General features: G+C 41.6%; 1 protein-coding gene across 6 annotated transcripts; it reads right to left on the reverse strand.

Annotated features, from left to right (window-relative positions):
* Positions 1-26287, reverse strand: LOC105560126. Of its 6 annotated transcripts, none has more exons than XM_012008958.1 (16): positions 25665-26286; positions 13153-13266; positions 12904-13083; positions 12671-12818; positions 12302-12596; positions 11859-12197; positions 11610-11782; positions 11112-11254; positions 10334-10420; positions 9508-9741; positions 5531-9073; positions 4868-4975; positions 4567-4677; positions 3975-4079; positions 3275-3481; positions 1-3197 (listed from the first exon to the last, which is right to left on the reverse strand). In XM_012008958.1, exons 3-16 carry the CDS (start codon positions 13060-13062, stop codon positions 3018-3020), a joined length of 5832 nt encoding a protein of 1943 aa, XP_011864348.1. In that variant the 5' UTR covers positions 13063-13083; positions 13153-13266; positions 25665-26286; the 3' UTR covers positions 1-3017. The 6 variants fall into 6 exon arrangements, with proteins under 6 accessions (XP_011864348.1, XP_011864347.1, XP_011864349.1 ...); XM_012008957.1 differs by having other exon boundaries at positions 13147-13266; XM_012008959.1 differs by lacking the exon at positions 13153-13266 and having other exon boundaries at positions 11112-11248; positions 25665-26287.
* Between the last annotated feature and the right edge of the window lie 744 nt (positions 26288-27031).

Raw genomic sequence — 27031 nt, forward strand, 5'->3', positions numbered from 1 at the left:
TAAATTATAAACTTACAAACTATATTTGTACGCTGCTTGAAGATCTGTACATTATTAAAGCTTATTTTATACGACAATTTATATGATTTATTCATGTAAGTGCAGTAAATCAGTTTATAAAATTAATAAATCAACATCTATTCTCTCAAAATCAAAGAAATTAGAGTTATCTTTCTACTTTACTGACTTCGAATTATATTGCTATTACATAAGTATACATGTGTTCTCCAAGCAGACTTAACATAAAAGTATATTCTTAAAAAACAGGAATAAATAACAAAAATAATACAAATATTTATATGATATACATATATATGTTAGTCACTATAAGCATGGAATGTTAGATACAATATAAAACAATCATCTTTTAGCTTATACGATTAAAAAGAAATTATTCAATCGAAAAATGATATGCAGCTTATTAAAATGTTATTCACAGAATCTTGAGACACCTGTTTCGCGATATATGTGTATATGTAAAGAAGAACAGGTAATCATTTTACTAGCAATCATTAGGAATTGTATAAAACCATAGCATCGTCTTGAGCGTATCTAAAAATATGATCTTATATTATAAAATAGTACGAGATGTAATGAATCAATATATATTTCGTGGCACACAGACAACTCGCCATTTATCATATGTAACGCGTAGAGCAAGTGACCAGTATTATAAAATTTCTTACGTAAATAGGCTGTGATTATCCTTTGTTCCTTATAAGGTATAATGCTATTGTATTTAAATAAAATCTAGAGAAAAATAGTCGAAAATGCTAATGTCTTAAATAAAAGAGAATACTAATCAAGGTATATGTATAAAATAAATATTTTCTGTAATATCTCTCTCTTGTAATAACAAAATTAAGCATTGGATAAAAATAAAGACTATGAGAACAAAACATTCTTTCAAATTCTTAGAGATATTGATAATTTACATTTTATAAAAATGTAAATGTATAAAAATAAAAAACAAGAATTCTCTCTTGTTTAAAGTATATTTCATTTAAACGCATTTATATAGGCTGCAATCCATTTGATGCTGCAAATGCTACAAAACAAACTTCTCTATCTTTCTTTATTAAAAGACACGAGAAGAATGCTTCGAAGCATTTGTAACATTAAACGGAGCGCAGTATGTTATAATAGATAAAATCGAAGAAATAGAACCTACAATACTATGTACGAGTATAATTGATAAAGAACAATACATTGAAGAACAAAGGTATAAACAAGCCTGCTAAATACAGTACGGTATATTCGTACGTTGATCCTTTCATTTAGAATAATTTGCGTAAATTAAAATGTATGCAAAGCTGCAAAATTAAAATGCACCATTCTTTTCAGGAAATTTGTGTTAGATTTATTTTGTTTATTCAAATTGCAATGTGAATTGTAATGGAACGTAAATCACTAAACTAATGAAAATTCATGTAAAATTGTAGTTCTACAACTACATAAGCTACAGCTAAATTTAGACATATACGCTGACCAATGCATATCATTGCTCTTGGTATAAAGTTTTATACATACATATATACATACATACATACATACATACATATATGGGCTTATTTGTATTAATCATAGTAATTGAAATATAATGAAATCTATAGAGTTTCTGTCAATATATTATATCTCTCATAATTGTTATATAGCTGCAACATGAAAAATGATACAATACTATCACTAACGTAATTTCTGTATCCTTTCTACAACATAATATTAACATTTTTTAGGTATACAAAACTATAGCGTTTTCAAATATTTCAATTAGCAATATATATATATATATATATATAAAGTGTATGTATGTATATATATATTAATACGTAATATATATTCTGACTCTGTCACACAATGTTACGTAATAACCGTTTGGAAAGCCAATATCAATTTCACAGATAGTCAAACTATACATATACTTTTTGCCAAGAAGCTTACCTTATTGCATTTAAGCATTACAACAGACAATATGTAGTAGAGCTATTTCGTTAAACTATTACTCTTAATCTTACTTTCTATCAATTCATCTTTGAAGAGTCACTTTTTAACGGATCGATAAAATTATGTTACATATTTATAACCCATTGCAACATATTTTATTTGTTTCTTTATACGAATATTATGAATCAGAGTATTTTTTTACTTACTGTTAACAACTTGTAATATTACACTCAAAGATGAAAGAGAGAAAGTAACGAGCTTTCGTTAGAGGACAAAAGATTCTGATAAATCGAAGGGAATATGCTTTTAATAGACTTGGTTGACTATAAATATTTCGCCATTAGTATTTCAATTTGGAATATTCTGATATTATTACTTTACTGCAAAATTTTTAATAATTGTTGTATTGTATTGGTTATTCTTTGTATGACTGTAATTATTTTTCATTTTACTGTTAAGAAATACTCAATTATCAAAACTTTAAGTTGCAGGGCACCCCGTCTTTTATATGTATATTTTATATTTATATTTATATAATTATCGCCATAACTATGTATAAATAGTTTATCCATTTGTTTACATACATACATAGCTATGTATACATTGTATAATATTTATTTATGTTCTCGTGTATATAAATACACCTTCTTAGTTATTTTAATATGAACACTGTAGTTTATAGTACGAGGTACCATTCTCTCTTCATTAAAAAGATTTCATCAATATTTCATTCCTTTCAACTATCAAACTCGATTTTCAATCGAGTTTAAGCTCGAAACATTGGGCAAGCCGTTATCAGAAATTTTCTTTGACCCTCTCAAAAGACAAGGTATAAAGCTAAATATTGTTCCTTGCTTTATGTCAACTTCGTAAAATATTTAAAGACTTATCGACATTTTTATAGCATATTTCAGTCTGGTTCTTTTTATGATACATTAGATAATGCATCTAATATATAGCATATATTGTAAATACCAATTTGTTTTCCTAGTCTCTAAGATTACGAATCGTTTGTGTTACTTATAGACCAAGAGTGCCCTTTTATGTATGTATGACGGACAATCCTCTACTAATTACTGCGCCGTTTGCTGCTGTATTTCTATCTTTTCCACTGTCATATCTGGATTCATAGCAGTGGCCTCCTGTATCGCTTCTGCCAAAGCTCGATCGTGATCAATCGGATCACCATCCGATTGTATTGTTATCTTTTGTTCCACTCGTGTCTCAACTACACCATCTTTCTCCGTTTTATACTGTAAGGCAATCAATGTTTAATTAAAATTATATAATCATAAACAACATTGATTTGATTAGCATATCATGTACCAACCGTAATAGTTTCGACAGTACGAGTTTTACTAGATATGGTTTGTGTACTGACTATCTCTCCTGTGGCACTATAGTTACCGTCTTCGCTTTCGAGAGCTACTTTTCTCGTTTCAGTTGCCACTACAGGTACCGTAGTTGTCGTTGTCACATTACTGTCTGGTTCTCCTGTATAAACGTGCTTCTCAGTTGCGATCACGGCTGGATCTCCCTGGATCAAAATTAATTCAAAATTCGTTTATTTAAGAACTCTCTCTCTCTCTCTCGACACCAATCGAAGATGAAAATGACAAAGAAAAATATGAAATTAATAAAGATTGAAAATTAAGAAGAAAAATAACAACAATGGACAATCTCACAAATCGATATACTGAGATATATTCACATTTACAATAGCACATCTGCCGCCTTGATCATTACATGTACCTATACATCTCCGACGAAATTTGTTCAAGTTGAACAGTTTTTTTGTGCACATTGCACGAAGCAATGCAAGATACATTTCTTTTAAATATTATGCAATATGAACGAAAATATCTTAATGCAAATGCACCACATTGGATTAGCTGGCAAGGCGAAATGTTAACATTTTTTTACATGTAGATATGAATACCTGTTACCCGTTGCTCTAAATATGCATTATCTTCCGCTCCGTAGTAGTATATTAGTAGAAGAAAATTTCTGGCCGTTACTCAATGGATTACCTGATAATATTGATTGTAGAAGGCTTGTTGGTCATCGTCGAGATCAATCGGTGTACCTGAATCTCCGCTGCTCGAGCTCGATGTACTTAGCCTTCGTGAGAACAGCTACGCCATGCAACGTGTTAACCAAGCCGGCAAAATTATTTACAAGAAACAAAAATAAAAAATAAACAATTCCGGGTATGAATAAATGATGCTCATTAAATTAGGCTAGTTAAATTAATAATATTACCATTACATTTAATAATAATGAGTGATATTTTATATATGCTATAAGCATAATTTATGCACGTATAATGAAGTGTTAATATGAGACTTTCTCAACTGCAAGTCTTTAAATACGTAGAATTAATATTGATATGTATTTTATATAAAGTGATCTCTTACATGTCCTACAATCATATGCGAAATGATCGTATGTATACGGCACAGTTACGTGAAATGATATACATGTATGTATATATTGAAATGTAGAGAATGACAGTTAGATCAAAATCCAAATAATATCCGTGTAGCAATTTGCAAAAACGCTTACATGCTTCACCTATTAATTTCAAGCGTATCTTCCTGAGAAAGATACAATTGGCATTACCTGTTCGCCGGAAAGCACGTGACTCGTGGTTCGAACTTCTTGTGTTACTACACGCTGCTCCTGTCTTGTCGCACTCGTCGCAGTTGTATGCGCTACAGTTTTTTCCTCTACCTGATGTAAAAAATAAATTATAGCAAATAATAATTAGGCAAAACTAAAGGAACGTAGAATACGTGGAACGTATGAATATATTATAAATATATCACAATTATCTTTATTATATGCAGCATAGGCTTCAACTAAATTTGCATTAATATTCTACAAAGTTAACAAAGTGAAGCTGTTAACACTCGTTACAAACCTGACTTGTCTTCTGATTTTTTTCCAGATCCTCGTGCATCGTGGCGGTACGTGTAGTGACAGCTGTCGCTGTCATGTACGGAGTTCTACCGTCGTCTGGTGCCTCTGCCTAAATACAACTACCATGTGACTAAGATCTCAAGACGTACATGTATAACTAATGTAAATGGTAATTGGAAAATGTAACGAGAATGCGAATTAATGAATAAAAAACACGATATTTACGCATTACATTTTACGACATTGACAGGAAGAGTCAATGCAACAGAGAAAGAGAGCGTTTGCCTTTTTATAAGATATAAATATAATTGTATAAAAATGGCAGATGACTGCGATTCAACAAATCGAGTTCTTCAAGAATGAAAAAGAATACACGATATATAACTTCTTTACTAAACATTCATCACAAGATTTTAAATATTCCAACTATGCATACTCATCTTAAACAAATCTATCACTCAATTTCGTGCAATATATTTGAATAAATGAAAAAGGAACATTTTATATTGGATAAAACAATGAAAAATTATCGTATGTATTTTATGTAAGCATGCAAGATCTTGTCTGCTCAGTACGATATCTGATGTTACGTTAAATTTCCGATCTTATGAAAGGGTGAATGGTAATGTCTACGTTAGTCTTTTATTCTTTCCAAGTGTATCACCTTGTTGACGTGAGTAGAGACCATAACTTGGCCTGTACCACCGGGTGTAAGATCCTCGATCTTTTCCTGAATATTTTGCGTCACACCCTCCTGATCCTTGACCACCGATTGCTTGGTTGTTGTCTTGACAATTGTCGGTATCACGGCTGGAATCGCAGCTTTCTTTAATTTCGTGGGGCTGGATTTTACTGACACTTGCAAGTCCTTCAGAATCGTCACGCTTTCCACCAGCTGGCCGTTGTTTCCATATATCACACCGTCTTTCACGTACGATCCGTCCTCGCCGAAAAGCTCTTGATTGTACGGTTTGCCGAATTTATCGTATATCTTACCGTCCTTAACGAAACCACCGTCAGTTCCGAACGATGCTTGTGCGACCGGTTTTCCATCCTTGTCACATACCAGTCCTCTATGTACCATTGTGATCGTGATAGTCGTAAAATGTTTATCGAGCGGCTTTCCAGTAGGCGCGCAAATTATTCCATCCTTGACGACGTTACCCTCGGCATCGAAGCTCGCATGTTTCACCGGTTTTCCAGTTTTGTCTACCACGACGCCCTGTATAACTTTCAAACCTTCCGGCCCGAACGCCTCCTGCGTTAGTGGTTGACCGTTCGCATCGTAAACCTTGCCGTTTTTTATGAAACTACTTTCCGGCGGTAAGTTCTCGTGAGAGAGAGGTTTCCCATTGCGCCCATAAATCAGACCGTCTTTAATGAAGTCACCGTCTTGGCCGTAAACATCTTGGTTGAGGTATCTTCCGGCGTCGTCGTAAATCCTGCCGTTTTTCACCACGCTGCCCTCGTTGTCAAAATTGCCATATCTTAATGGCTTGCCGTCGTCACCGCAGACCAAGCCGTAACGAACGGACGTAACGGTGATTATGGTCTGTCTCTTGTTCAGCGGCTTCCCGTCCGGTCCGTACAGTAAACCGTTTTGTATGTAACTGCCGTCGTTGCCGAACGTGCCGTGACTGAGCGGTTTTCTATCCTTTCCATAAATGATACCGTTTTCGATGAAATTGCCCTCGGTACCGAACGCGGTGTGACTCAAGGGTTTCCCATCCTTTCCGTATATCTTACCCTCCTCGATATAACTGCCACCCGGTAATTCGGATCCCGCGTTCAGTAACTGACCTCCCCAGCCGTATATCAGGCCGTCTCGAATGTAACATCCGTCTGGCTTAAACGCACCTTGTTTCAACAGCTGTCCATTCTTGTCGTATACTACTCCGTCTTGTATGTAACATCCATCGGGTACCAACGAGGACAGATTTCTCGGATTCCCGTGGCTGTCCACGATCTTTCCGTTATTGACCGCTATATTGTCCGGGCCTTTGTCATCTTGTGTCAAGGGCTTGCCGTCTCTACCTACGATGATGCCATTCCGAATCGTATTGCCGTCGGGACCGAACACACCTTGCAACACGATTTTGCCGTCTTTACCGTAAACCAATCCGCCCGCGACGTACGAACCATCGGATCCAAACGAATCTCTGCTCAAGGGCTTCCCCGAGTAATCGAATATTACACCGTTGACGATAAAACTATCTTCCGGTAAACCTGCGTTCAGGTTGAGCGGTTTACTATCGCTGCCGTAAATAACACCGTCCTTGATGTAACTACCATCCGGTTTAAAGAATGAGAACTTTAGTAATTTGCCATCTCTGCTACATATCTTGCCGTCTTTAATAGCCGCGCCTTCGGGTACCAATGATTCTTGATTGAGCGGCTTTCCATTTTTCGCGTGGATAATACCTTTCTTTATGTTGCTTCCGTTCGAACCGAACAATTCGTGTTTCACCGGTTTACTATCTTTCCCTAGAATCGTGCCATCCTTCACTAGAAATCCATCAGGGCCGAGAGTAGCATTTGACATTGCTGAACCATCCGCGTTGCGTAACGTACCTTCTTTGATTACAAGATCGTCGGGCTTAAAGAGGCCTTGAGACAGCGGCTTGTTGTTTCTGTTGTGCACTAAACCGTTTTTGATGAAGTGACCATCGGCTATTAATGGAATTTGATTCAGGGGCCTGCCGTCCTTTTCATGTATCACACCGTCTTTGACGAAACTACCGTTGGATTTGTAATACGCGTGCTTAATGGGCTTGCCATCCTTACCGACTACTTTGCCATCCTTTAAGTGAGCACCGGTCGGTAGCAAGGATCCTTGAGTCAAAAATTTTCCATCCTTGGAGTAAATTACGCCGTCTTTCACGACAGACCCGTCGGAATTGAAAGACTCGTGTTTGATTAGTTTTCCATCTTTCGAATGGATCTTTCCCTCCGCGATGTAATGGCCCTCAGGACCTAACTTGCCCGTATTGAGCGGTTTTCCGTCTCGTCCATGTATCAAGCCGTCGCAAAGGAACGTGTCGTCAGGTATAATCGCAATCTGACTCAAAGGCTTGCCTTCCTCGTTACATACTATACCGGCAACCATGTACTTGCCGTCTGTGCCGTACGAGCCCTGAGTCATAGGTTTAGATCCCGACGTAAATATGAGACCCTCTTTCACATACGTTCCATCTGCACCCAATTGACAGTGTTGAATCGGTTTACCGTTCTTCAGTGATACTTTCCCCTCTTTGACAACTGCGTGATCCGGCCCGAGGAAAGACTGTTTCACCACTTCACCGTTAGGAGAATGAATAATTCCATTCTTTATCGAATTTCTATCTGTACCCAATATTTCCTGATGGTAAGGTTTGTTATCTTTCCCAGTAATTATACCATTGCTAATGTGAATCCCATGTGGTCCGAGGTCTCCCTTCTTTAGCAATTTACTGTCTTTTCCGCAAACCTTACCGTCAATTATTTTGCTACCGTCGGGTCCGAGATGGCTCTGATCTAGTGCTTTACCTTCTTTAGTATAAATCACACCTCCAATGATTCTCGAGCCATCGGGAAGAGGTAGAATGTGATAATCTGGTTTGGGTTCCACTGGTGCTGGTGGGATTCCTACAGGCAGACCAACGGTATCTCCATGTTGACGTTCGCTATCAATGAAGGCCGTCGTTTGGTCCTTTTCAGTGTCTGCTTGCGCATCACTCTTTTGCTGTTCCTTAAGGGCAGCAGACTCCACATAATTGAGCCCTGGTGTCTTCAATCCGGGTGCTTGTTTATCCGCTTCCTTTGTTTTCCTCTTTTCCACAGATTCCGCTACTTTCTTTTCTTCTCCCGGAGCATAGTTAAATGCCAATCCTGTAGCCTTCCGACTAGCTGAAGTAGGCGATGGCTGATCCTGTATACCTGGCGATGCCGGCCGATCTTCGTATGTAAAACCAAGTGGAGTAAACGGCTTTCTTGTAGGCGAAGCTTCCGTTTCTTCGTAATCGTAAGGCTTCGTGTAACCAGGAAGCTGAGGAGACTTTGTGGGATCTTGGATTTTATTTGCTTTCACATCAACCTCTTTTCCCTGCTTTTCCGATGTAGAAAGATTCGATTCGATATCACTCTTGTCCGTGGATTCATCGAGTTCTTTGTTCTTTTTCTGTTTCTTATCCTTGTCCTTTTTGGTAAACAGGAAACCGCCAACAGGACTCTTGGATAATACACAAAATACATGCAGTACAAAATACATGCTATATACGTCATGATATATGTATTATATATATATATAACATACTTGTCATCACATTTAAATGAAGCTAACAATATCTATGTGTTAACGTAACTTAATTTTTTTTTCTGCAAAAGTATAAACTACCATAAGTATAATATTCGTGCAAACTTGAATGCGGATGCATTCAATGGAAAAATATCTACACATTTAATGGAACATTCTTTCGACATTATTGTTAAAATCTAATAGAATACTTACTGAATTGTGATATTTGAAAATAAAATGGTAGTGATAAACTCTAATCGTAAATGTAACTTATAAAACAAAAATACTTTTCTAAACCATACATATACTTTATGTAAGATGATAAAAAGCAGCAACGCGGGTGCGTACGACACCAATATAAAGCTTACCTTGATTTTTTCCTTCTTTTCCTTATCCATTTTTTCGGGGGTTTCTTTATCCTTCTTTTTTAATTCTTTTTTAGATAGTGATTTATCATCAATATTGTCAAGATGAGCATTGTCATTAATCAGATCACTATTATTCAGATCATTGTGATTTTCCTTTTCGTTTTCATTCTGTTTATCCTTCTTCTTCTTTGATAGACCACCGGGCGGTAGGACAGCGATTCCTCCGACCGGTTTCTACAAGTAAATTTACCCAATCACACGTCGCTTCATGCAACAAGCATAAAGCCGCTACATTGCTAAAATAATACTAAAAACTACACGAAAACTACCATGTTTCAAGATACAATGGCATGCTTTATGGATTACGGTCTGCGCTCTCAAAGTATGTATGTTATAATTATCGTTATTTTTGTGTTAAATCTGTTTCTATTAATAATATAACGCTAAACTTTTGCTTAATCTAACACAATTTAAAATGCTACACATTTAAATAGTATTCTTATATTAAATAACAATCAGTCGCTATAAACTAGTTTTATATTTATGCCTGACTTTCGTTAAGATTCTCGACTTACAGTAGTCAACAAGAAAAATAATTCTCTAAGAGTCTTATTGTCTACATGCTCGTATTACTAACGTTGCTAAATGCTTAACTAACATCCCACATTGAGGCGATGGCCGTATAAGTTTTGCAAGAAATATAAATAAGAAAAATGTAGCAACATGCATTGGAAGAAACAAAACACCAAGTGGTCACATACAAAAACAGTATTGATAAATATATAGAATTAATTAAAGCAGAAGTGCTCCCATTAAAGTTCTATACCTTTCTCCCACGATCTGCATCGTATTCTCCTTCCAGGCTACTGGTACTGCTAGCTGATGTTGTTCCGGCACTTGTTTTTCGTGTGAGCTATCGGTGTTAGTTATGTGTCAGTTAATAATAGGAATATCAACGCTCCAAAGAAAAAAAAAGTTCATTTATAGATTTCCCGACGCATCTCTATGTAATTTTACTAATGTATCGAGTCCTATTTTATTTTATATGTGAAAATATGTGATGTAACGACTCTATATGTGTTGTACAATTGCCATGCTTTTGTTGCAACATTGGATCCGAATCAGTGTAGTGTGCGTTAAAAATTTCTTGCGTAAGGTAAGTCAATAAATGTATTGCGTAAGTCGATACAGATGTATCGACACAAGACTAGTACAAAAACATGTGAAAACTATAAATTTACTCTACTGACTCACCCACGCATTTGACGGAGAACGTGAGCCAATTGGTGTTCCGCGACTTCTCTGATAGAAATTTTTTCAAGAATGCAATATGTTGTTGCATGTTTAATTTGTCACGAAAATTATGTTATGTCACACAAATCATCATCATGGATTATGTTTTTCTTTTGTAATTAAAAGATTAGTTTGAAAGCGTAGACCGCAGATGGTAATAAAAAATGATGACATACATCGTTCATAAATTTTGCTGTCAGTCAAAAATCGGTTTCACGTTCGCATGACGAGAATTCATGCATACTCTACATTCTAACAGGTTATTTTAAATACAAAAGAAATGTTCTCTAACAAACGCATGAACGTATTACCTTCTCTTTTTGCTTCTTGATCGGACTAGGCCGTCTGTCTATATGTTCTATATCATCAGAAAGCATTTCAGGCTCGTAGCTCATAGTATGCCGTTTGCTTGGTTCGGAACTGTATGTTTCAACTGGTTTAGGCCCACCTAATGCTGTACAAGACAGTCACACTACTTCACATCTTAGCATAACATAGATTTAAACATGTGATTATAAAAAGGCACTTGTGGTTTATAGCGGATATTTCGAAAATTTTTGCAAAGAATGAAATAGTGTTTAGAATAAATCGGTAAAAAGAAACCATTCTAATAAGAAAAACTCATGCTTGTGCAAGCTTGCGTGTCCTAATGACAAACTTTTAATTAGACATAAGAGAACAAATTCTGAGAATAAACGTAAGATGTGTTATGATCGTAGCAAGTTTTAAATCTCCACTAAACCATCATTCTTATGTTATCCATTCATATTTTGGAATATCATTCAAAAATAAGAAAAAGTCTCATTTACCATCCATGCTTCTGGACGTGAGTCGTCGGCCACTCAAAGACCTTTCAAATTGTGGAGGTTGCCTATCGATAGGAGTCTTTTTCGTTTCATAGTGAGTTCTTCCGGAATACCGAAAACGAGACCCTAAATGTGGAATTAATCCCACTTTCTTTACAGGCTCCGGACTCATAAGTCTAGAAAAAATTTCACATTTGATTAAGATGTATCGTAAATTAAGGAAAAACAGTACAAATTCTAGTGATTATTTACCTGAAGAAAGTATGGTGCTCCACGCATACTTTCCATAACTTTTTCGCTGCTCTGTGATTGGCTAATTTGAATCCGATTGTAGATTCAAACTGTTCGAAATCGCCCGGTCTGATTTTTATGTAGAAATTATGCCTCTTGTAAGATATTTTCAATATCTTTGGCCAGGCGAACCTATTAATTCTTAAACGGTCTCTATAAACAAGAAGGCCGGAAGCGCATACACCTAACATTATATCAACGCCTTCCGAGTCTTTCGCGGGATGAAGATCTACGCCGTACATAGCTAATTTTTTCGCATTCTCGAGATAATGTAATTCTGCTTCGGCGGGCGTTTGGCCTCTAAAAGATGATGAAGAACATCGACGTTGTTACTTGTTTAAACAGTAGATACATTTTCCTCTTTTTTTCGTCAGAAAAATCGAAAGAGTAAAAACAAAACTAACTTATGCGTTTTATGGAGATCCATTACTTTCTCGATTAACTCGGGCGTTTGGTTAGGAGCAAATTTAAAATCTTTCAAATATGTCCTTCCATGTTCCTCAGGATCGTAATCTCCGACTTCTGATTGGACCAGGTAGGAGCCCAGGAGAGCGTGTGTCACAAAGGAACAAAGTAAACGTCCTGTAATAATATCGTTTCTGATCTGTAGGCATAACTGATAACGCGTGATATCTTCGTGCAGTTGAGCTGGATCCGGCGGGTAGAATTTTACTTCGAAATTGAACTTCCATGGCTCAGCTAAAAACATACGTTAATGTTAGAGGACATTTCTCAGCACATACCGTTACATTGTACAGTAGCGATTTCCATACTTTTTATGAATTTCGTAATCCTTTTGTGAAGATCCAGCCAATTGCGCGGATCGTGTCTGTCTTCGTAGATGAGACCAAAGTAATCTTTCTCCAGTAGATTCATGCTTTGACAAATCATTTCGAGAAGTTCTTGGCCTCTCGCCTTCCTCTGTCAACCCGATATTTAACGTGTCTCAGGTAAATCAAATATAGTTTAACTTGTACAGCATGGAACCAACTTTTCGACGACTTACATCAATGTAGAAGTCCTTTACGGTCCCGTCGAGGAGGGTAACTTTAGCAAGAGCCATCTTTCCCCTGCTAACCGGGCTCTTGGTGGGCGAGTTCGTCCCAGTCCCATTCTCCGCCGTTACTTCCGCTGGGGTACCAGCGGTCTTTTGTTCTTCCGGCATGTTTTCGCTCTATTCGTATACCTAGAATCAAATAGACGACTCTGTCTAATGCTGAAACGAAAGCACTGTTCAACATTTACGTACGTATACCTCGTGATTTAAATTTGTTGAGACAAGGGAATTGTCCTGAAAGCGACAAACTAAGCTTTCACGTTGCGAAAGAACCGCCGTTGCCCCGGAGAATACCCAGGTATATATGTCCGGCTATAAAGCGAAAAAGAACGCGATACACGACTTGTCTCTGAATCACGATGTTGTCGACAGAAAAGGTCGCGTGTCGCGATGTGGTATAGTATCTCGTTATAGATCCCGTCTAGACGACCCGAGGGTGTCGCGCGGTAAAATAATCAATATTTCCCGAGGGCTCGCAAATCCAAGTGTCTCGCGGTGCACCGCTCGCGATTTCGTTATTAATGAAGACGTTATTAACCGAGGTACGCAGACGTTGCTCGAGGGTTCGTCGAACCTCGAGTGTGTAGGGTGGGCATCCTTGAACTTGGCGAGTGCGGCGAATAGAGTGACAAGGGTACGTATCGATTGCGCATAGGCGTCATTCGTTTCTAGATAAAAGCAACATGTGACTTTATATATAACACGTTCACCTTGCATAAATATTATACGAAAGATAAAAAAAGGATTTACGTAAACCGCGTAACTTTGTCGCAGATGACGTTCGTCTTTCTCCGCAACGCGAACGCTCGCCCCATTTACCTCTGGTGAGTTAATATTTATTATTTATATAGAAATTTTTTAATAATAGGAAAACTTGAGGAGGGACCGCGATACAGACAGAGTGAGCGAATTATCACTTTGCGCCGCAAAGACACTGCGTTATGTAAAATGGTGTGCCGACACCATTGGAGACTTTGCAGACGAGTTGACGCGCAATGTGTACAGATGGGTTTTTACCGCGGGTCCATTCACCCCTCTTCAAGATTACAGATCGTGCGTAAGTATGCGCCAAATCGTCAAAGCTTTCCGTCTTCCGAGAAACAACACGGCTACTTCTCGATAGGATGATAATGTATCAAGACGAAATCAATACAAGTTCGGATCCGAAAGTACTATTCACAAATCGATTCGATCACAGATCTATCGTCCGTCCGCAGGAGAGAGGGAGAGGGAATATATTTTGCGAGATCTGCAACGTAATTACCAGAAATCGCAGAAAGATATCAAGACAAGTGTTCTGCGTAAAAGAAAGAAAGAAAGAAAGAAAAAATGGAGTTCTAAAGCAGCGCTAAGAGCAGCGACCCTGACCGACACGCTCCGTAGAATGCAGAATTTGCCTGCATCGAGTTGCCTGCAACTCGAGTCGAGTCGTAATCGTGGCCTCGTTCGACAGCATTGGACAAACAGTAATTCAGACACAATTGCGCGGAATCAGTGCCGCACAAAACGATCGTCGTTAACATTCCGGAGCGCCCGGAGGGCTCTTTAGCAGCGTCGTGAACCGAGGCTAGCAAGAGTTAAGCCGACGAAAACGTACGACGAAGAAGCAGGAGACTGGACGGTTCAGTTTAATGAAATTTGCGCGCTCTCAGGGACGAGATAAAAAAAAAAGATAGGAAATATCGACGATCGCGACAAGCCTCTCGCTGATTAGATAAACGTAACTCTACACTATTTTTACTGTACTCTAGTGATTCGGTGATCGATTAATAAGCACTCGACGATAAAGAAAAAGCATTCGAGTGAAAATAGCACGAAAAAAAAGGAGAGGAGCAAGATAATGTCTTCATTAGCAATTTTAAGCAGGTTCATGACTCGCTCCGGTGGATATACGCGCCGATAAATCTGCCGCCGCGTGTGCATCGTGTTCGTAGGGTGTTTTTATAATCGTCTAAGAGCCGCAATTAATTCGGCGCGCAAGGTTTATCGCGATTACTATTCGGTTCTCGTTGCACAGCCTCGCGATTCTCGCGCCGTGGCCTCCGGTCGTTACAATTAATGAAAGTCGTTAAAGCCGTAAAATCGTCTGCGCTAGAGTTTGCGTAATCAAAGGAAAACTAGCCGTTAGTAACGATTGTACGTCACTTGCAGCTGAGGAGGCACTCGAGCCGGGAATATGTCATGCGACTCCGAGAAATATTTCAATTCGTGTCGAAATTGGCCGAGGTTTTTTTTTCGACCAGGCGACCGGTGTGCAAGAAAGAAGTGCCGTCATCGCTGGAAGCGGGCGGCCTTTACGCATGCTCTTTACTGGATTGATGAGGTAATACGGACGATTACTTTTGTCGCGATGATGATGACGCGGCGACAGCGACAAGGATCGCACGTACAATATTCTGCTCGATGGAAACCGGTATTTCGTGGACACACGAATTTATGTCATGTCTCTTCTAACTAACGATCTACCAACAAACTTATCTCGCAACACTCCAGCAGTACGGGCACTCACTCGCACTATTTCTGCGATATCTTTTATAATATTATCAGCAGATAGCATCTCCATTGACAGGAATACATATATAATTTATATACGTACACAAAATGAATCACGACACAGACTCAGTTCAGCGATAAACTTTTTCGGCAATTTGAAATTGCCGGAATTGCATTGTTCTTAGGTGAACATTTCAAGTTTTGAGGATAAGGTTTTCTTCATTTTCAGCATAAATAAAGCTTGATAAATCTTAAATTAAAACTTAGTAATTTCTTGTAAAAATTTCAGCTCTTCGAGTCTCTCACAGCTTGTTCGAAAATGTCAGGAAACTGATTTATTTTATAAGAATGGAAAAATATAGTTTCACCTTATACCGTCAATTAGGAGAATTTCGCTGCTTGTGTCTGACGAAGCATAAATTCTTTCATTAAGACAGTGTCGCGGAGAGACACGCACGGAAGCTGACGAGGATCGGACCGAGAGAAACGCATTGTGCGTGTGCGCGTAGGCGTATGTCAGGGATCATGCGACCGACCCCTCTCGTTCACAATCAGCCCTTTGACACACACGTCTGAACCTGAAACCCACGCGATACGCAGTGGGGCAGGATCCGAAAAAATCAGACCGAAACTCTACTCTGATATCTGCACTTTCTTAACGCGAAATATTTTCACTTTTGTACAAATAAGGGAGTCTCATTAAATTGTCGATAACAAGTATATTTTTCTCTGAATATTAAATCCGTTACATTTAATTCGTTAGAATGTATAAAGTACAGCGGTATGTGCATGTACGTCGAATACGAAGATAGCCTCGAATGAATTCATTAGGTATATTGAGAGTAGCAGGGAGAAAACGATGACACCTAGGGTCTGTTCTTTACAGCTCAACTGGTGCAGTCAGTTCAGCTGAAAAGAACACGCACCTAGTCATACGGCGTACGAGCCTTGAAGCATGAATCAAAAGACCATTTTGACTAGTATTTTCGGACTCTATCCCGCTGTGCGACGACCGACAAAGAAAGAGCCTGGAGACAAAAAGAGGATTTAAAGAGCCGGTCTCGTGGGGACAGCGGAAACAGGGGGGGGTCTTTCATAGGGCCCTTTAAAGTTTAAAGGGCGAAATGAGAGCCGGACCGGCTTGCCGCTATCTCGGAAGTGACCGATTCAACCTTACCCCGGCTAGCTTTTCTCCACGAGTCTTTTTTTAAAACCGCCACCCGGCAACATCTGGATATCGTCGTCCCCGAATCCACAGAAATTTCAGTGTCTCAGGCCCGATTTCACCAAACGTCGCTTAACTTTAATCTTAGCTTAATTCGTGTTTGTCTGTTTCCAAGGTAACAGTTGGAAGGAGGCAACGAACGACTTAAGCTAAGCTTAAAGTTAAGCGACGTTGGTGAAAGCAGGCCTTTAATCGCCCCAACCTTTCACAATTATTTCTTTCAATCAATTGACAAATTTCTAACGCCAAACGCGAGCGCAATTATATTCCCACGATACAAGAAGCAAACAGGAAATGATCGCCGTCTCGACACGAGGGCGACGTGGAAGGGTTCGACGAGAGGGTGAAATTGCTGGAGGGTGGCCGGCCATAACGACTTCTGCGAAACGTGCTTTACAACCTTACAACGCGACCCTGCCGACTGATAGCAATGGTAAGATAAGGGTGCTCATATACGCAGCCGCTACTTAGCGAGGCGCGTTTCCTTCTTTTATCAAGGAGGCGAAAAGAGAAGTATATGGGTACATCGCGATCGATACCGTCGGACGATAGGATCAGAAGGAGGTAATAGATTCGAGAAGGTCGAGAAATGAGATAAGAGAGCGAAAATAATGGAGACCGTGTACAAATCGATCGCAAATGAAGCAGGAATGTATGTAAGTGAAAATAATGTTTGTCGACAGTCAAATGAAAAGACGCAATACCGCGTGTTTTACACAAAACTAAATACGCACGCCCTGCTTTTCGCAGGAATGGATTTGAAAAAGCGACTCTTATCGCGTCTCGGGCTCGCGGGAAGAATTCCACGTTTTTCATCTACCGACCGACCTTTTTCTTTCGCACGAAACAAACTTGTCCCCTTGCAACGCGGTTTTCAAGTCCACAGCGTATTCCGCAGGGGAGAAAATGGCGGGGTAGTGAGAACGTACAAATGTTTCTTTGAATAGCGAGACTAAAACATAGAAAAGATGATTCCTGCCGATGCACTTGAAATTTTCCTCCGCTTCGTCAGCTTTTCGACGTACTTATTGTTAACCAGATCGAATAATCTTTAATAATTGTTATTTCTAGATCATGCATCTCTCGATTCTCAAAATACTTTTATATTCACAAACAATAAATTATTCAACGCATCTTTTATAAGGGGAAGAAAATTATAAATGTACCTTTTTCATTAGGGCACGAGAAACGTCAACGCTTGACGTCTTTCGTAACTTGGAAATCTGATCGTCTTATCACGTTATCGATGGACGTAATCCGGTAACGTTTGCGTGTCACAAATATATTTCGATAGACTCAGCGATATCAAACTGTTCGCAAAACACAGTGGATATAACTTTGCGACATTAACCCAGTTTTTTTTTAAGTACAGTTTGCAACGTGTCGAACGAATATCTCGCATCGTGTACCTTCGTATTGAACAGAAGACCTTCCTTTTTAGGAATTCGCGTGCACATCGTTGCATGCGCAGAACATATTTGATCGATAAGCTTGACTATTTTAACCAGAGCGTGCGCCGAAATTAGAAAATATGCTAGTACATATAACAGATACCACCGAGAAAACTAAAGATGTTAAATGTTGAAAAATTATTGAACCCCGTAAACTTGTCAAAAAATTAATTTGCAAAAGCCTTAAATTTCTATATTCTCGTTTATCAAGTATTTAAATGTATTCGTCAGACAAGATATGTAAGAGAAAAACCGATCGAGTTTTTATCGTCTTCTAATATATTCTTTTTTAAATAGTTGCAGCTGATAGCGACGTTAAAGATGGTTAACACATGGCCTCGCGCGTTTCAGCCTTGGAAACCGTTGCTGATAAATCAAGCATGTTTTTCTTAGACGTCGCGGTGAAACCTTACCGTGTATATTTTTGTACGAATTTCCGCGCGCGTATAAAATAGACGCGCGTGAATTAAAAAACGAAGAGACCAACGAGGAAAAACGATACAATACAGTACACTTTGATCACGTGACACGCAAGCACGCGTGACTCACATCGAGGAGACACGTACGTGCGTGCGTATGACGCGTAATTTATAATAATTACGAGGGCGTTCCCATATTGTATCGACGTTCGACGAGAGCCGAGAGCTTATTGCGGAGAATGTGCTTCATCCTGCGACGTAATGGATCGCTGCATAGTTTCACGAATATTACAGCGTAACGCACAGTTATTTATGTCACACTTTTTTTTTATTCTCACATTTATCAAGCAAAACTCGGCTTCGAATTCTTCAAACAATTCACAGGTGAGATAGTTTGTCAGTTTACCCTCAGAAAGGATTTCTGTTACCGAGACAGAAAATATTCTTGACGCATTTATATTTCTCACAACCTCATTTATTACAAAAATAAGACGACATCAAAATAAAATCAATAATTCTTATTCTCCTCGAATTAACAAAGATTGACTTACTATATTGAGACAAGAGCAACTTACATAAATGTAAGTTTATATATTCTTGCGTTTAGAATAAATTTTCCCCTCAATCTTACAACGCACCAAGTTGGCACCACGATATTCGACAAAAGACGATATACTATCATTTTATGCTAGATTTTAGAATTTTTCACTTAAGGTTAAAATATTCTTTTCTCCAGAATAAACATGATTGGCGCTATATCGATCCTATTTTACGATACATTGAAGCGTAATAGCATTAGATCCGGAAATTGTGGGTGTTGGTTTGCGTTACGAAACAGTCCATGCCCTTCGACACCTGATTGCTCTCTACGGGAATTGCCTCACTTTTTTTCTGTTTATGAATAAGTCCATTGCCATATACTTGCTCTACTACCGTCTTCCGCGTCCAAGAAAAGATAAGATATTCTCTATCTATAAGGTATCACCTCGCAGTCCACACCTAAGATTTTAACGCAGATGGAAAAATAAAGGCGAGCGCAATCCTTAGAACTTGGAGCGGTTATCGCGTAGCATCGCGTTTTTTTTTTATCACATCCGACCTGCTTCATTTCGGAATGCACTTATCTGATTCGTCCCGTTGCACAGATCTATGAAAACCGCCGGGCGGTAAAAGAAACGTTTCGCATCCCTGATTTTACGGTCTTTCAGTGGAAACGAAAGTGCGAGATCGCCACGCACTATGAAGATGCGAGTCATGAGTCAAGAGTCAATGGCGAAAAACAAAAAAAGAGGAAGAAACCGCCAAACGCCGGAAGAACCACGGTCCAAGAGCACGACGAGGTTTTACAGCCAGTAAAGTGCCTACAGATTAAATGACCACGAATCCATGACAGAAAAGTAAATTGAATAGTTTTTCTCTTTGTACACGCACTGAGAAGGAAATAGGGTTGAGTTAAAAACATACTTCTTGATTTAACTAAATGCTGCGGTCACTGGCTGCCAAACAAATATTTGTTAATTCACCAAAATAGTTAATTTAAATATATTATATTTTATTTGACATATAAATTTATTATTTTATCACTGCATTTTCTCCAGGTCAGGAGTTCACAGTCAGTTTGATTTAAACGAGATTATGGCAGAAGTGATTTCTAACAATAAGTAAAAGAGTTGAAGAGAAAATAAGTGTAATGAATTTAGAAAATATAAGATATATGTCATAACAAAGAAGAGGGATGGGTCGATAAGCGACGAAAACTTGTAGCTCCGTACAAAAACGAACATCAGTGCAAATTGTGAAGTCACTGTTAGGTAGTGCCACGTAGTGAACGTGACCACGCCTTATCGGCGTTCACCTTGCAGGTATCTGGTTGGACGTCTCATCGTCACCATTTCCGCCGGAGACGCTCGTCGACAGTAACATGATTGATTAAACCTGAATGGCATACTCGACGAAATAACGTATTTGAAAGATTATAAATCGCATCACTCTCTGAAAGGATATGTAACAGAATAATAAGAGATAGATGAATGAAGAGATCTAAGATCTCCGCCTAAAGCAAAGCAGCTTAACGCTTCGTTAATGCATAAAGATTTGATTCCAACGTCACGCGCTTGAAAAACTTTCCTAATTAAAATTGCCGAGCATGGTGAAACATGGCTTCTCGTTTAATTGAAAAAAAAAATAATTACGTTTAATGCCAGCAAATTGTAGCGAGCCATGTCAAGTTCCCGTTCTAACAGACCCAGATCTCGTCAAAATAATGCAAGAGTTCACTGAACTGCAGGCTATGCTAATCACGGTGATTAATTTGTACAACGTCGTGCGACCTGACAACTTAATTTTCGCAAACTCAAGATATTCGTGTCGGTCAAACCTCATCTCGGATGATTGATCTGAAAACGAAACGAAGGAACGATTTCGCCGGAACGTACACGACTGCGCGACAATAAAGTGCGATGCCGCAGCAATTTGGCTCAAAATGTAGTCAATAAAGACCGTATCGGTAATTCGATAATGTGTGCACCGGCGGTTATTGCATTAAGCGTGCCAAGCACGGTACATCGGATGTACTGCCGGAGCGCGAGCCCACGTTGCGTCGCAACACTGTGGCGAATGTAGCTATTTCGAAATTCAAAAAACATGCCTCAGTGGTCGAATTGGTGAGAGACGCCCTCCTAGAGAGTAGGGAAGTCCAGGTTCAAAGCCTGGCTGAGGTAATATTTTTCGCAATCAATTTTCTGTATTAAAAACATTAGCCAGTTAATGTCGACTAAAAAGCAACGATTTATTACTGGCAACTTAAAGTGATCTCTTTCAAAAAACAGGGTGCTAGAGAGGTCTTAGCAGCGTGATATCGGGACATTACAGTATCCTCATTTACGCACTGCCGAGCACCCACGCCCGCCACGGAGAACCGTTGGTTCACGGTGTAGCGTAAACGCTATTACCGGAGTGTTCGTGTGACAATTGTATTCAATGCCATCCCCCGTAAGTATACGTACGGTAACGCCGAGCGAATAGTCGCGCGCCCGATTCCCGTCTCCCTCTCAGCTGCGATATCAGATTCCTTTCAATTCAAATGACGTCACCGGTGTTCGCATCTGGAGAACCGCCGCCGCCGCCGTCGCCGCCGCAGACACACAACGACAACGATGAAAGTCGACGCAGGAAGAACAACTCGCTGCGATGACTACTTGGGTGCATGGCGCGAGCGCTCATCTTGATCGCTCAATGGAACAAGACATATGAATAGTCGTTCGCCTACGCGAGATGCACCGATAACGACCGAAAAGCCTGGTAAATGAATTCGCCTGCGCGCTTTTAATGCCGCGATCGATTCCGCGAGCGAATGCCGAGAAACGTCATTTAGCGTGTCTTCTCGATCTGAGAGACAGCTTCCATCTTCCAAGTATGTCCAATAAATTAAGAAATAAGCTCCACCTCCTTCCAATTTTCTCTCTTGATAACGTACATAATCAGTTCTACACTTTAGTTTAATTGCTAATAATATATTAGCAATTTCGATGTATATGTTTATGTACGTATCTATGTATATAGGTGTCCACGTGCCTTGCCCTACTCCTCATCACGTCATTTACTTTAGTTTGCCCTTTCCGAGTCGTAGAGCAGATGGCGAAAATCATCCCCGGTTTTCTCAGGAGGAAATTTGTCCCCCCTGCCTAGAACGAAGCGTTGATCGAAAAGACGCTGGTGATAACGATCGGATCCGAACGATGCGAGAAGAGCCCAGAAAACTTCAAGTTACCGTTTGCTTCCGGCTGCTCCCTCGGCGCGAACACCTGCACGCGCGGATGCGTGCCTCGTGTGCACACGCGTAGTACGTTCACGATCTTGTGACACGAGTACCGGTAGCCGGCAGGCAGTCCCGCGGACGACATAACGGCAATATCGCGTCGTGACGTTTCGGCGAAAACTGTGTCGAGATTTACAACTTGACGTAACTTCAACACGAACGACGTTTTCCGCGTCTTCGCGGATTAGACAGAGTGTACCCGTCTGCTCAAACTTTCAACAAATTTCCCTGAGAGTCTTCAGCCGAAGCTAGAGCGTGCTCTTTAAATAGAAATTGTTTATGAATGTTACTATCAGAGGAAAGCCCCCTATTATGAGATAGCAGGCTTTCAACATCCAAATTCAGCCACAAATCAGCCCCAGTTGTCGAGCAGGTAAGACGCCCGTCACGGATTGAGGGAGGTCCCAGGTTTGAATCCTGGTTGGGGTAATATTTTTCGCAATAAAATTAATTTACAGGACGGGGAAAATGGGGGGAGGGAGAGAATTGAATGCTAAATATAGCATCAGAAAAATGCGAATTGCATTTGAAAAATAATCATCGAATCGAATACGTAAATCTGCTGACGACAATATTTCCACGTATATGATAAACTGCGTTATGTCCGGAAAAGAAATCGGCGCGTAGTACTAATGTGGAAAAGAAACGGTATAAAGATTCACGATTTTCAGAAAGATTTAAGATTTACAAAGTTGGGCTACCTACATCTTGCCTTGCGACCCACATTGGCGTGTTACCATATATTGTTCAGCCACAAATCTTACCTCGCAACGTTTGCACGATCCAACAATGAATTTTCCACTGAACACATTTCACTCCAAGGGCAATAAATTCATGGTGGAACCAACAGATGATGCCTATTAATTTAGCAGAAACCCTACTATCGCATACCAGAAGCTTGTCTCATAATAAGGGACTTTCCCTCTAATTGGTCTTTTCAGTTCTTTCCCGACGGGAAGGGAAATAAGAATTGAAACAAAATTGCTCACACGAAAACCCCTCGGGTTCTGGTAAAATTTTCGGAAAACTCGATATTTCTCCACGACAAATGTTCTGAAGATTAGAAACCTTGTCAAGTTTGTGCAATGTGCATATATGTATGATCGCGCGAGTCGTCCAGTCATCCAGTAGCTGCCAGAGGAAAGGCAGCCAAAATTGTGCGCGCAGCTTGAAACGGTCATCGATTACCTTAGCCGCAAGCGCATCCAGAGTGACGCGTCTTTCGAAAATAGTGCTCCGCAGCAAAACGCATAATTGACCCAATTGAACCGGTACGGTGTTTATGGAGAGAAAGAGATGCCGGCCTCTCGCCAAGGTTAGTCGCTGATTCCCGCATTCTGCGGAGACTTGGAATCATGGCGCACAACTAATATGGCATCCCGTCGTTCCACTTACGTTTGGATCCACTTAAGATTTGCGCGTCTCGTGCCGAGACACGCCGATCAAATTCGATCGTGACGAGACGTGTCTTCGGAAACGGCGCGAGTTTCCATTTCTCATGGTGCAACTTTCGGTTTCCAATTATACGACGATCCCGTTCACGGCTAACCGGTGCGCCTTGTTAAAGGCGAGGATTACGAGGGAAGCAGAGAGAATCTCGGCGGAATCTCATTTGTTATCGGGTGCATCGTGCCGAAGGAGCGGCATTTATATACGCTGTGTAGAAAGTATCGAGTGCGCGTGGCACACTATCGAGAAGCATTTTTGCCCTCGGGGTCGATCACTGAAACCGGAACGGCGCGCGGCGCGACGGTGCCGGTGAAACGGCCGGAAACTGGAGGCAGCTCGACGCGGTCGCTTCGTTAAAGCCTGAAATCGCGTTAGCATCGACGTTTTCTCGCGCGAGCGTCGTGGTAGAGAGAACAAATCGCCGGAGATCGGCCGAACGAGAGAGCGAGACACTCGCCACGATATTTCCATCCGCGTCTCGCACATCGGCGAGAATTGATCGACGATGGGATTATTTATAGCCGCGGCAGGTTTAAAATAAAGCGCGCGGCACTTTTTTTTTTCCAGCCGACAAGATTCGTGTCACGAGTTAACGGGCGGCGGCAGCGGCGATGCTTCGCGGCGATGCTTCCCGGCGCTGCTTGGGAAATTTGTCGACGCACCTGACACTCGCGGGGCGATACGCTCGATAACGCGCTTTCTCCGCGTTGCAAAAGGACGCGTCGTCCGCAGGAGCGTCTCGTCGCGAGCGACAATTCTCCCTCGCGCTCGTTCATTCACGTTCGAAAGTATCGGCTCCTCCTGTCTCAACCGATCAGCAGATCTCTCACGCCGATTAAGCGCGTTAAACGACTTCCAAGTCCAGTCTCGCACCCACGTCATTTCTACTAGCTCGTCCGACGAAGATCGCTGGAAACGAGACTTTTTCGAACCGGACTTGTGTCTCTCGCGTTTATCGCGAACGTGAAACTCTGCTGTCGCGCGTCGTCGCCGCTCACGCACACCGTCCTTCCTGTCGGGACACCCGGTACACGCGCGGTATCCCCGTAACCGATCCGTACCATCGACGCTCGATACCCGTCCCTGCCATACGCCTCCTCCTCTCTCTCTCTCTCTCACGTAATCCGCGCTTCCTTTTGTTACGTACCGCGTGACTGTTACACATTGCACCACCACACACGCGTGCCGCGCGTGGCGTGGCGTGGCGTGGCTTAGCGTGGCTCAGCACGGAGAACAACGCGACCCCCCTCGCGGGATTTTTTATGCGGGAGAAAATATTACCCAACGAATATCCGCGGCGTCACGGTCGAGAGGCTGGGAAGGCGGACCCGTGCAACGTTGAAAGGTGCACACGCGGACAGATCGATGCATCCCGCGACGATGCACCGCTCTCACAATAGTTTTCGCACCCCACGTTTCAGCGCTTCCCCCTCGCGCGAAACGCAGCCGTCCGGAACCGGCGATTCTATTCGGTGGGCGAGGGTCGAAACGAGCGTCGCCGATGCGGAAGGAGCGCGTGCACGGCGTCCAAGATGGAACGGTCGTTTGGTCGAGATGAGCAAGTTTACGCGGACAAACGTGCGCACCGGCGCGGCCTTGCCGCGACTCTCGGTTTTGGGGGGCGCCGATAACGGAGCGTAAACGTTACCGCGCGCGCGAGCCAAGTCGCCAATTGCGTCGCCAGTCCCGAAGGATAGAACTTGCCTTCGAATGTGCCCCCGAGTCGCGCTTACCGATACGATTGAAAATCGTCGCGAGGCGCGCGCGCGCGCGCGCGCGATCGGCCGGCTCCTAGCTGCGATCCCGCGGGAGTCGGGAGTCGAGCCGGCGGCGATGTCGGCGAGTGGCACACTTACCTACGATACGACGAGAGAGCAGCCTCCGCCGTGTACGACGCACCAGCGCAGGACGAAGCACGGCGCGCGGCGCGCGGCGAACAATGACACGGACGATCGGCGGGAGGAGGCGGGAGGGAACAGGGCTTGGTTCTCCGCAGCCGAGCCGAAGCGAGAGACACCGTAGCGTAGCACGTATAAACAACTCTCCGTCCCCCTCTCTCTCGTGCTCGCCAATTCGACAGGTCTGTTCGGCGGGTGGTCGGTCCTTCGGATCACGAGACGACGCCGTACGGGACGGGGGCCACGGCCCTTGTTGCCCGCGCCATTTTCAAATAGTCCCTGAAGAGAGCGGCGACGTTGAGAAATTGCGTATCGCGAGTGTGACGCGACGCGGACGCCGCCCCGGACGAGGACGCGACAGATCCCTCGTCTCTCTCTCTCTCTCTCTCGCCCCGCTGCGCCCGCCTTCCTCCTATTTCGTACCGCACGCGACAGATCGACGAGACGACGACGACGACGACGACGAGAGCGGATCGCGCCCAGCAGCAGCGTTACTGCACCGAATACCACCGCGGCACTGCCCTCGCTGTTCCTACGCGCCCGCCGTCATGGCCGACCGCGACTAGGAAAAGCGGAGTTTCTCTCGTGACGCAATCGGACAAGCACGCCCCGTCTCGCCCGCGTTTTCTCCGTCAGGCGGCGCCGCGCGACGCGCCGCGCGCTCGATCCCGCGGACTGCCTTTTTATCCCGAGCGTATATATCGAGGATCGATAAATCCACGCCGTTTGAATTTGAAACGTAGCGATCTCTCGCGCATTTCTCCGCGCCACACTCGCCACGCAATAAAATTTATTAATCCTACTTTGTACAGTCAGTTCGCTTAGAAAAGGACCAAAACCCATAGTCGAAACGTAGCGAGTCTTGAACATAAAAATTGCCAGATACGGTCAAACAAACTTTTCATGTTGTTCATTATTGCTGACGACCCCGAAGATTATTCTTGTTATAAAATAAGTTCAACTATTTATCTTTCTATCCTTTACTTTATCACCGTACATTTCTCACACTCATTTCCGCGAACGTTGATTGCGATCGAGTGCTCGATTCTTGAATTCACTCGGTGAAAGAAAACTTGGCAAGTCGATTGGCTGTTCGACCAATGACTCGTGCAACTTTTCCGTAATACGTTTGTCATGCGAATGAATCCAAAAATCGGGCCCCAGTGACATTACGCCCGTATCAGATTACGGATTGAGATTGAGATTAGAGGCTTGTTTTCTGTTGCTACACTAGTGAACTAGTGCAATAAATTGGAGTAAGACAAGCATATTTTTTCTCATTAGTCCCAGTCTACAATAGAGATTTAAGCCCTAAGCCTTAAGAA

The sequence above is a fragment of the Vollenhovia emeryi genome, unplaced genomic scaffold (genome assembly GCF_000949405.1).
Source record: "Vollenhovia emeryi isolate VEMERY1.0 unplaced genomic scaffold, V.emery_V1.0 DF939241.1, whole genome shotgun sequence".
Lineage (NCBI taxonomy): Eukaryota > Metazoa > Arthropoda > Insecta > Hymenoptera > Formicidae > Vollenhovia > Vollenhovia emeryi.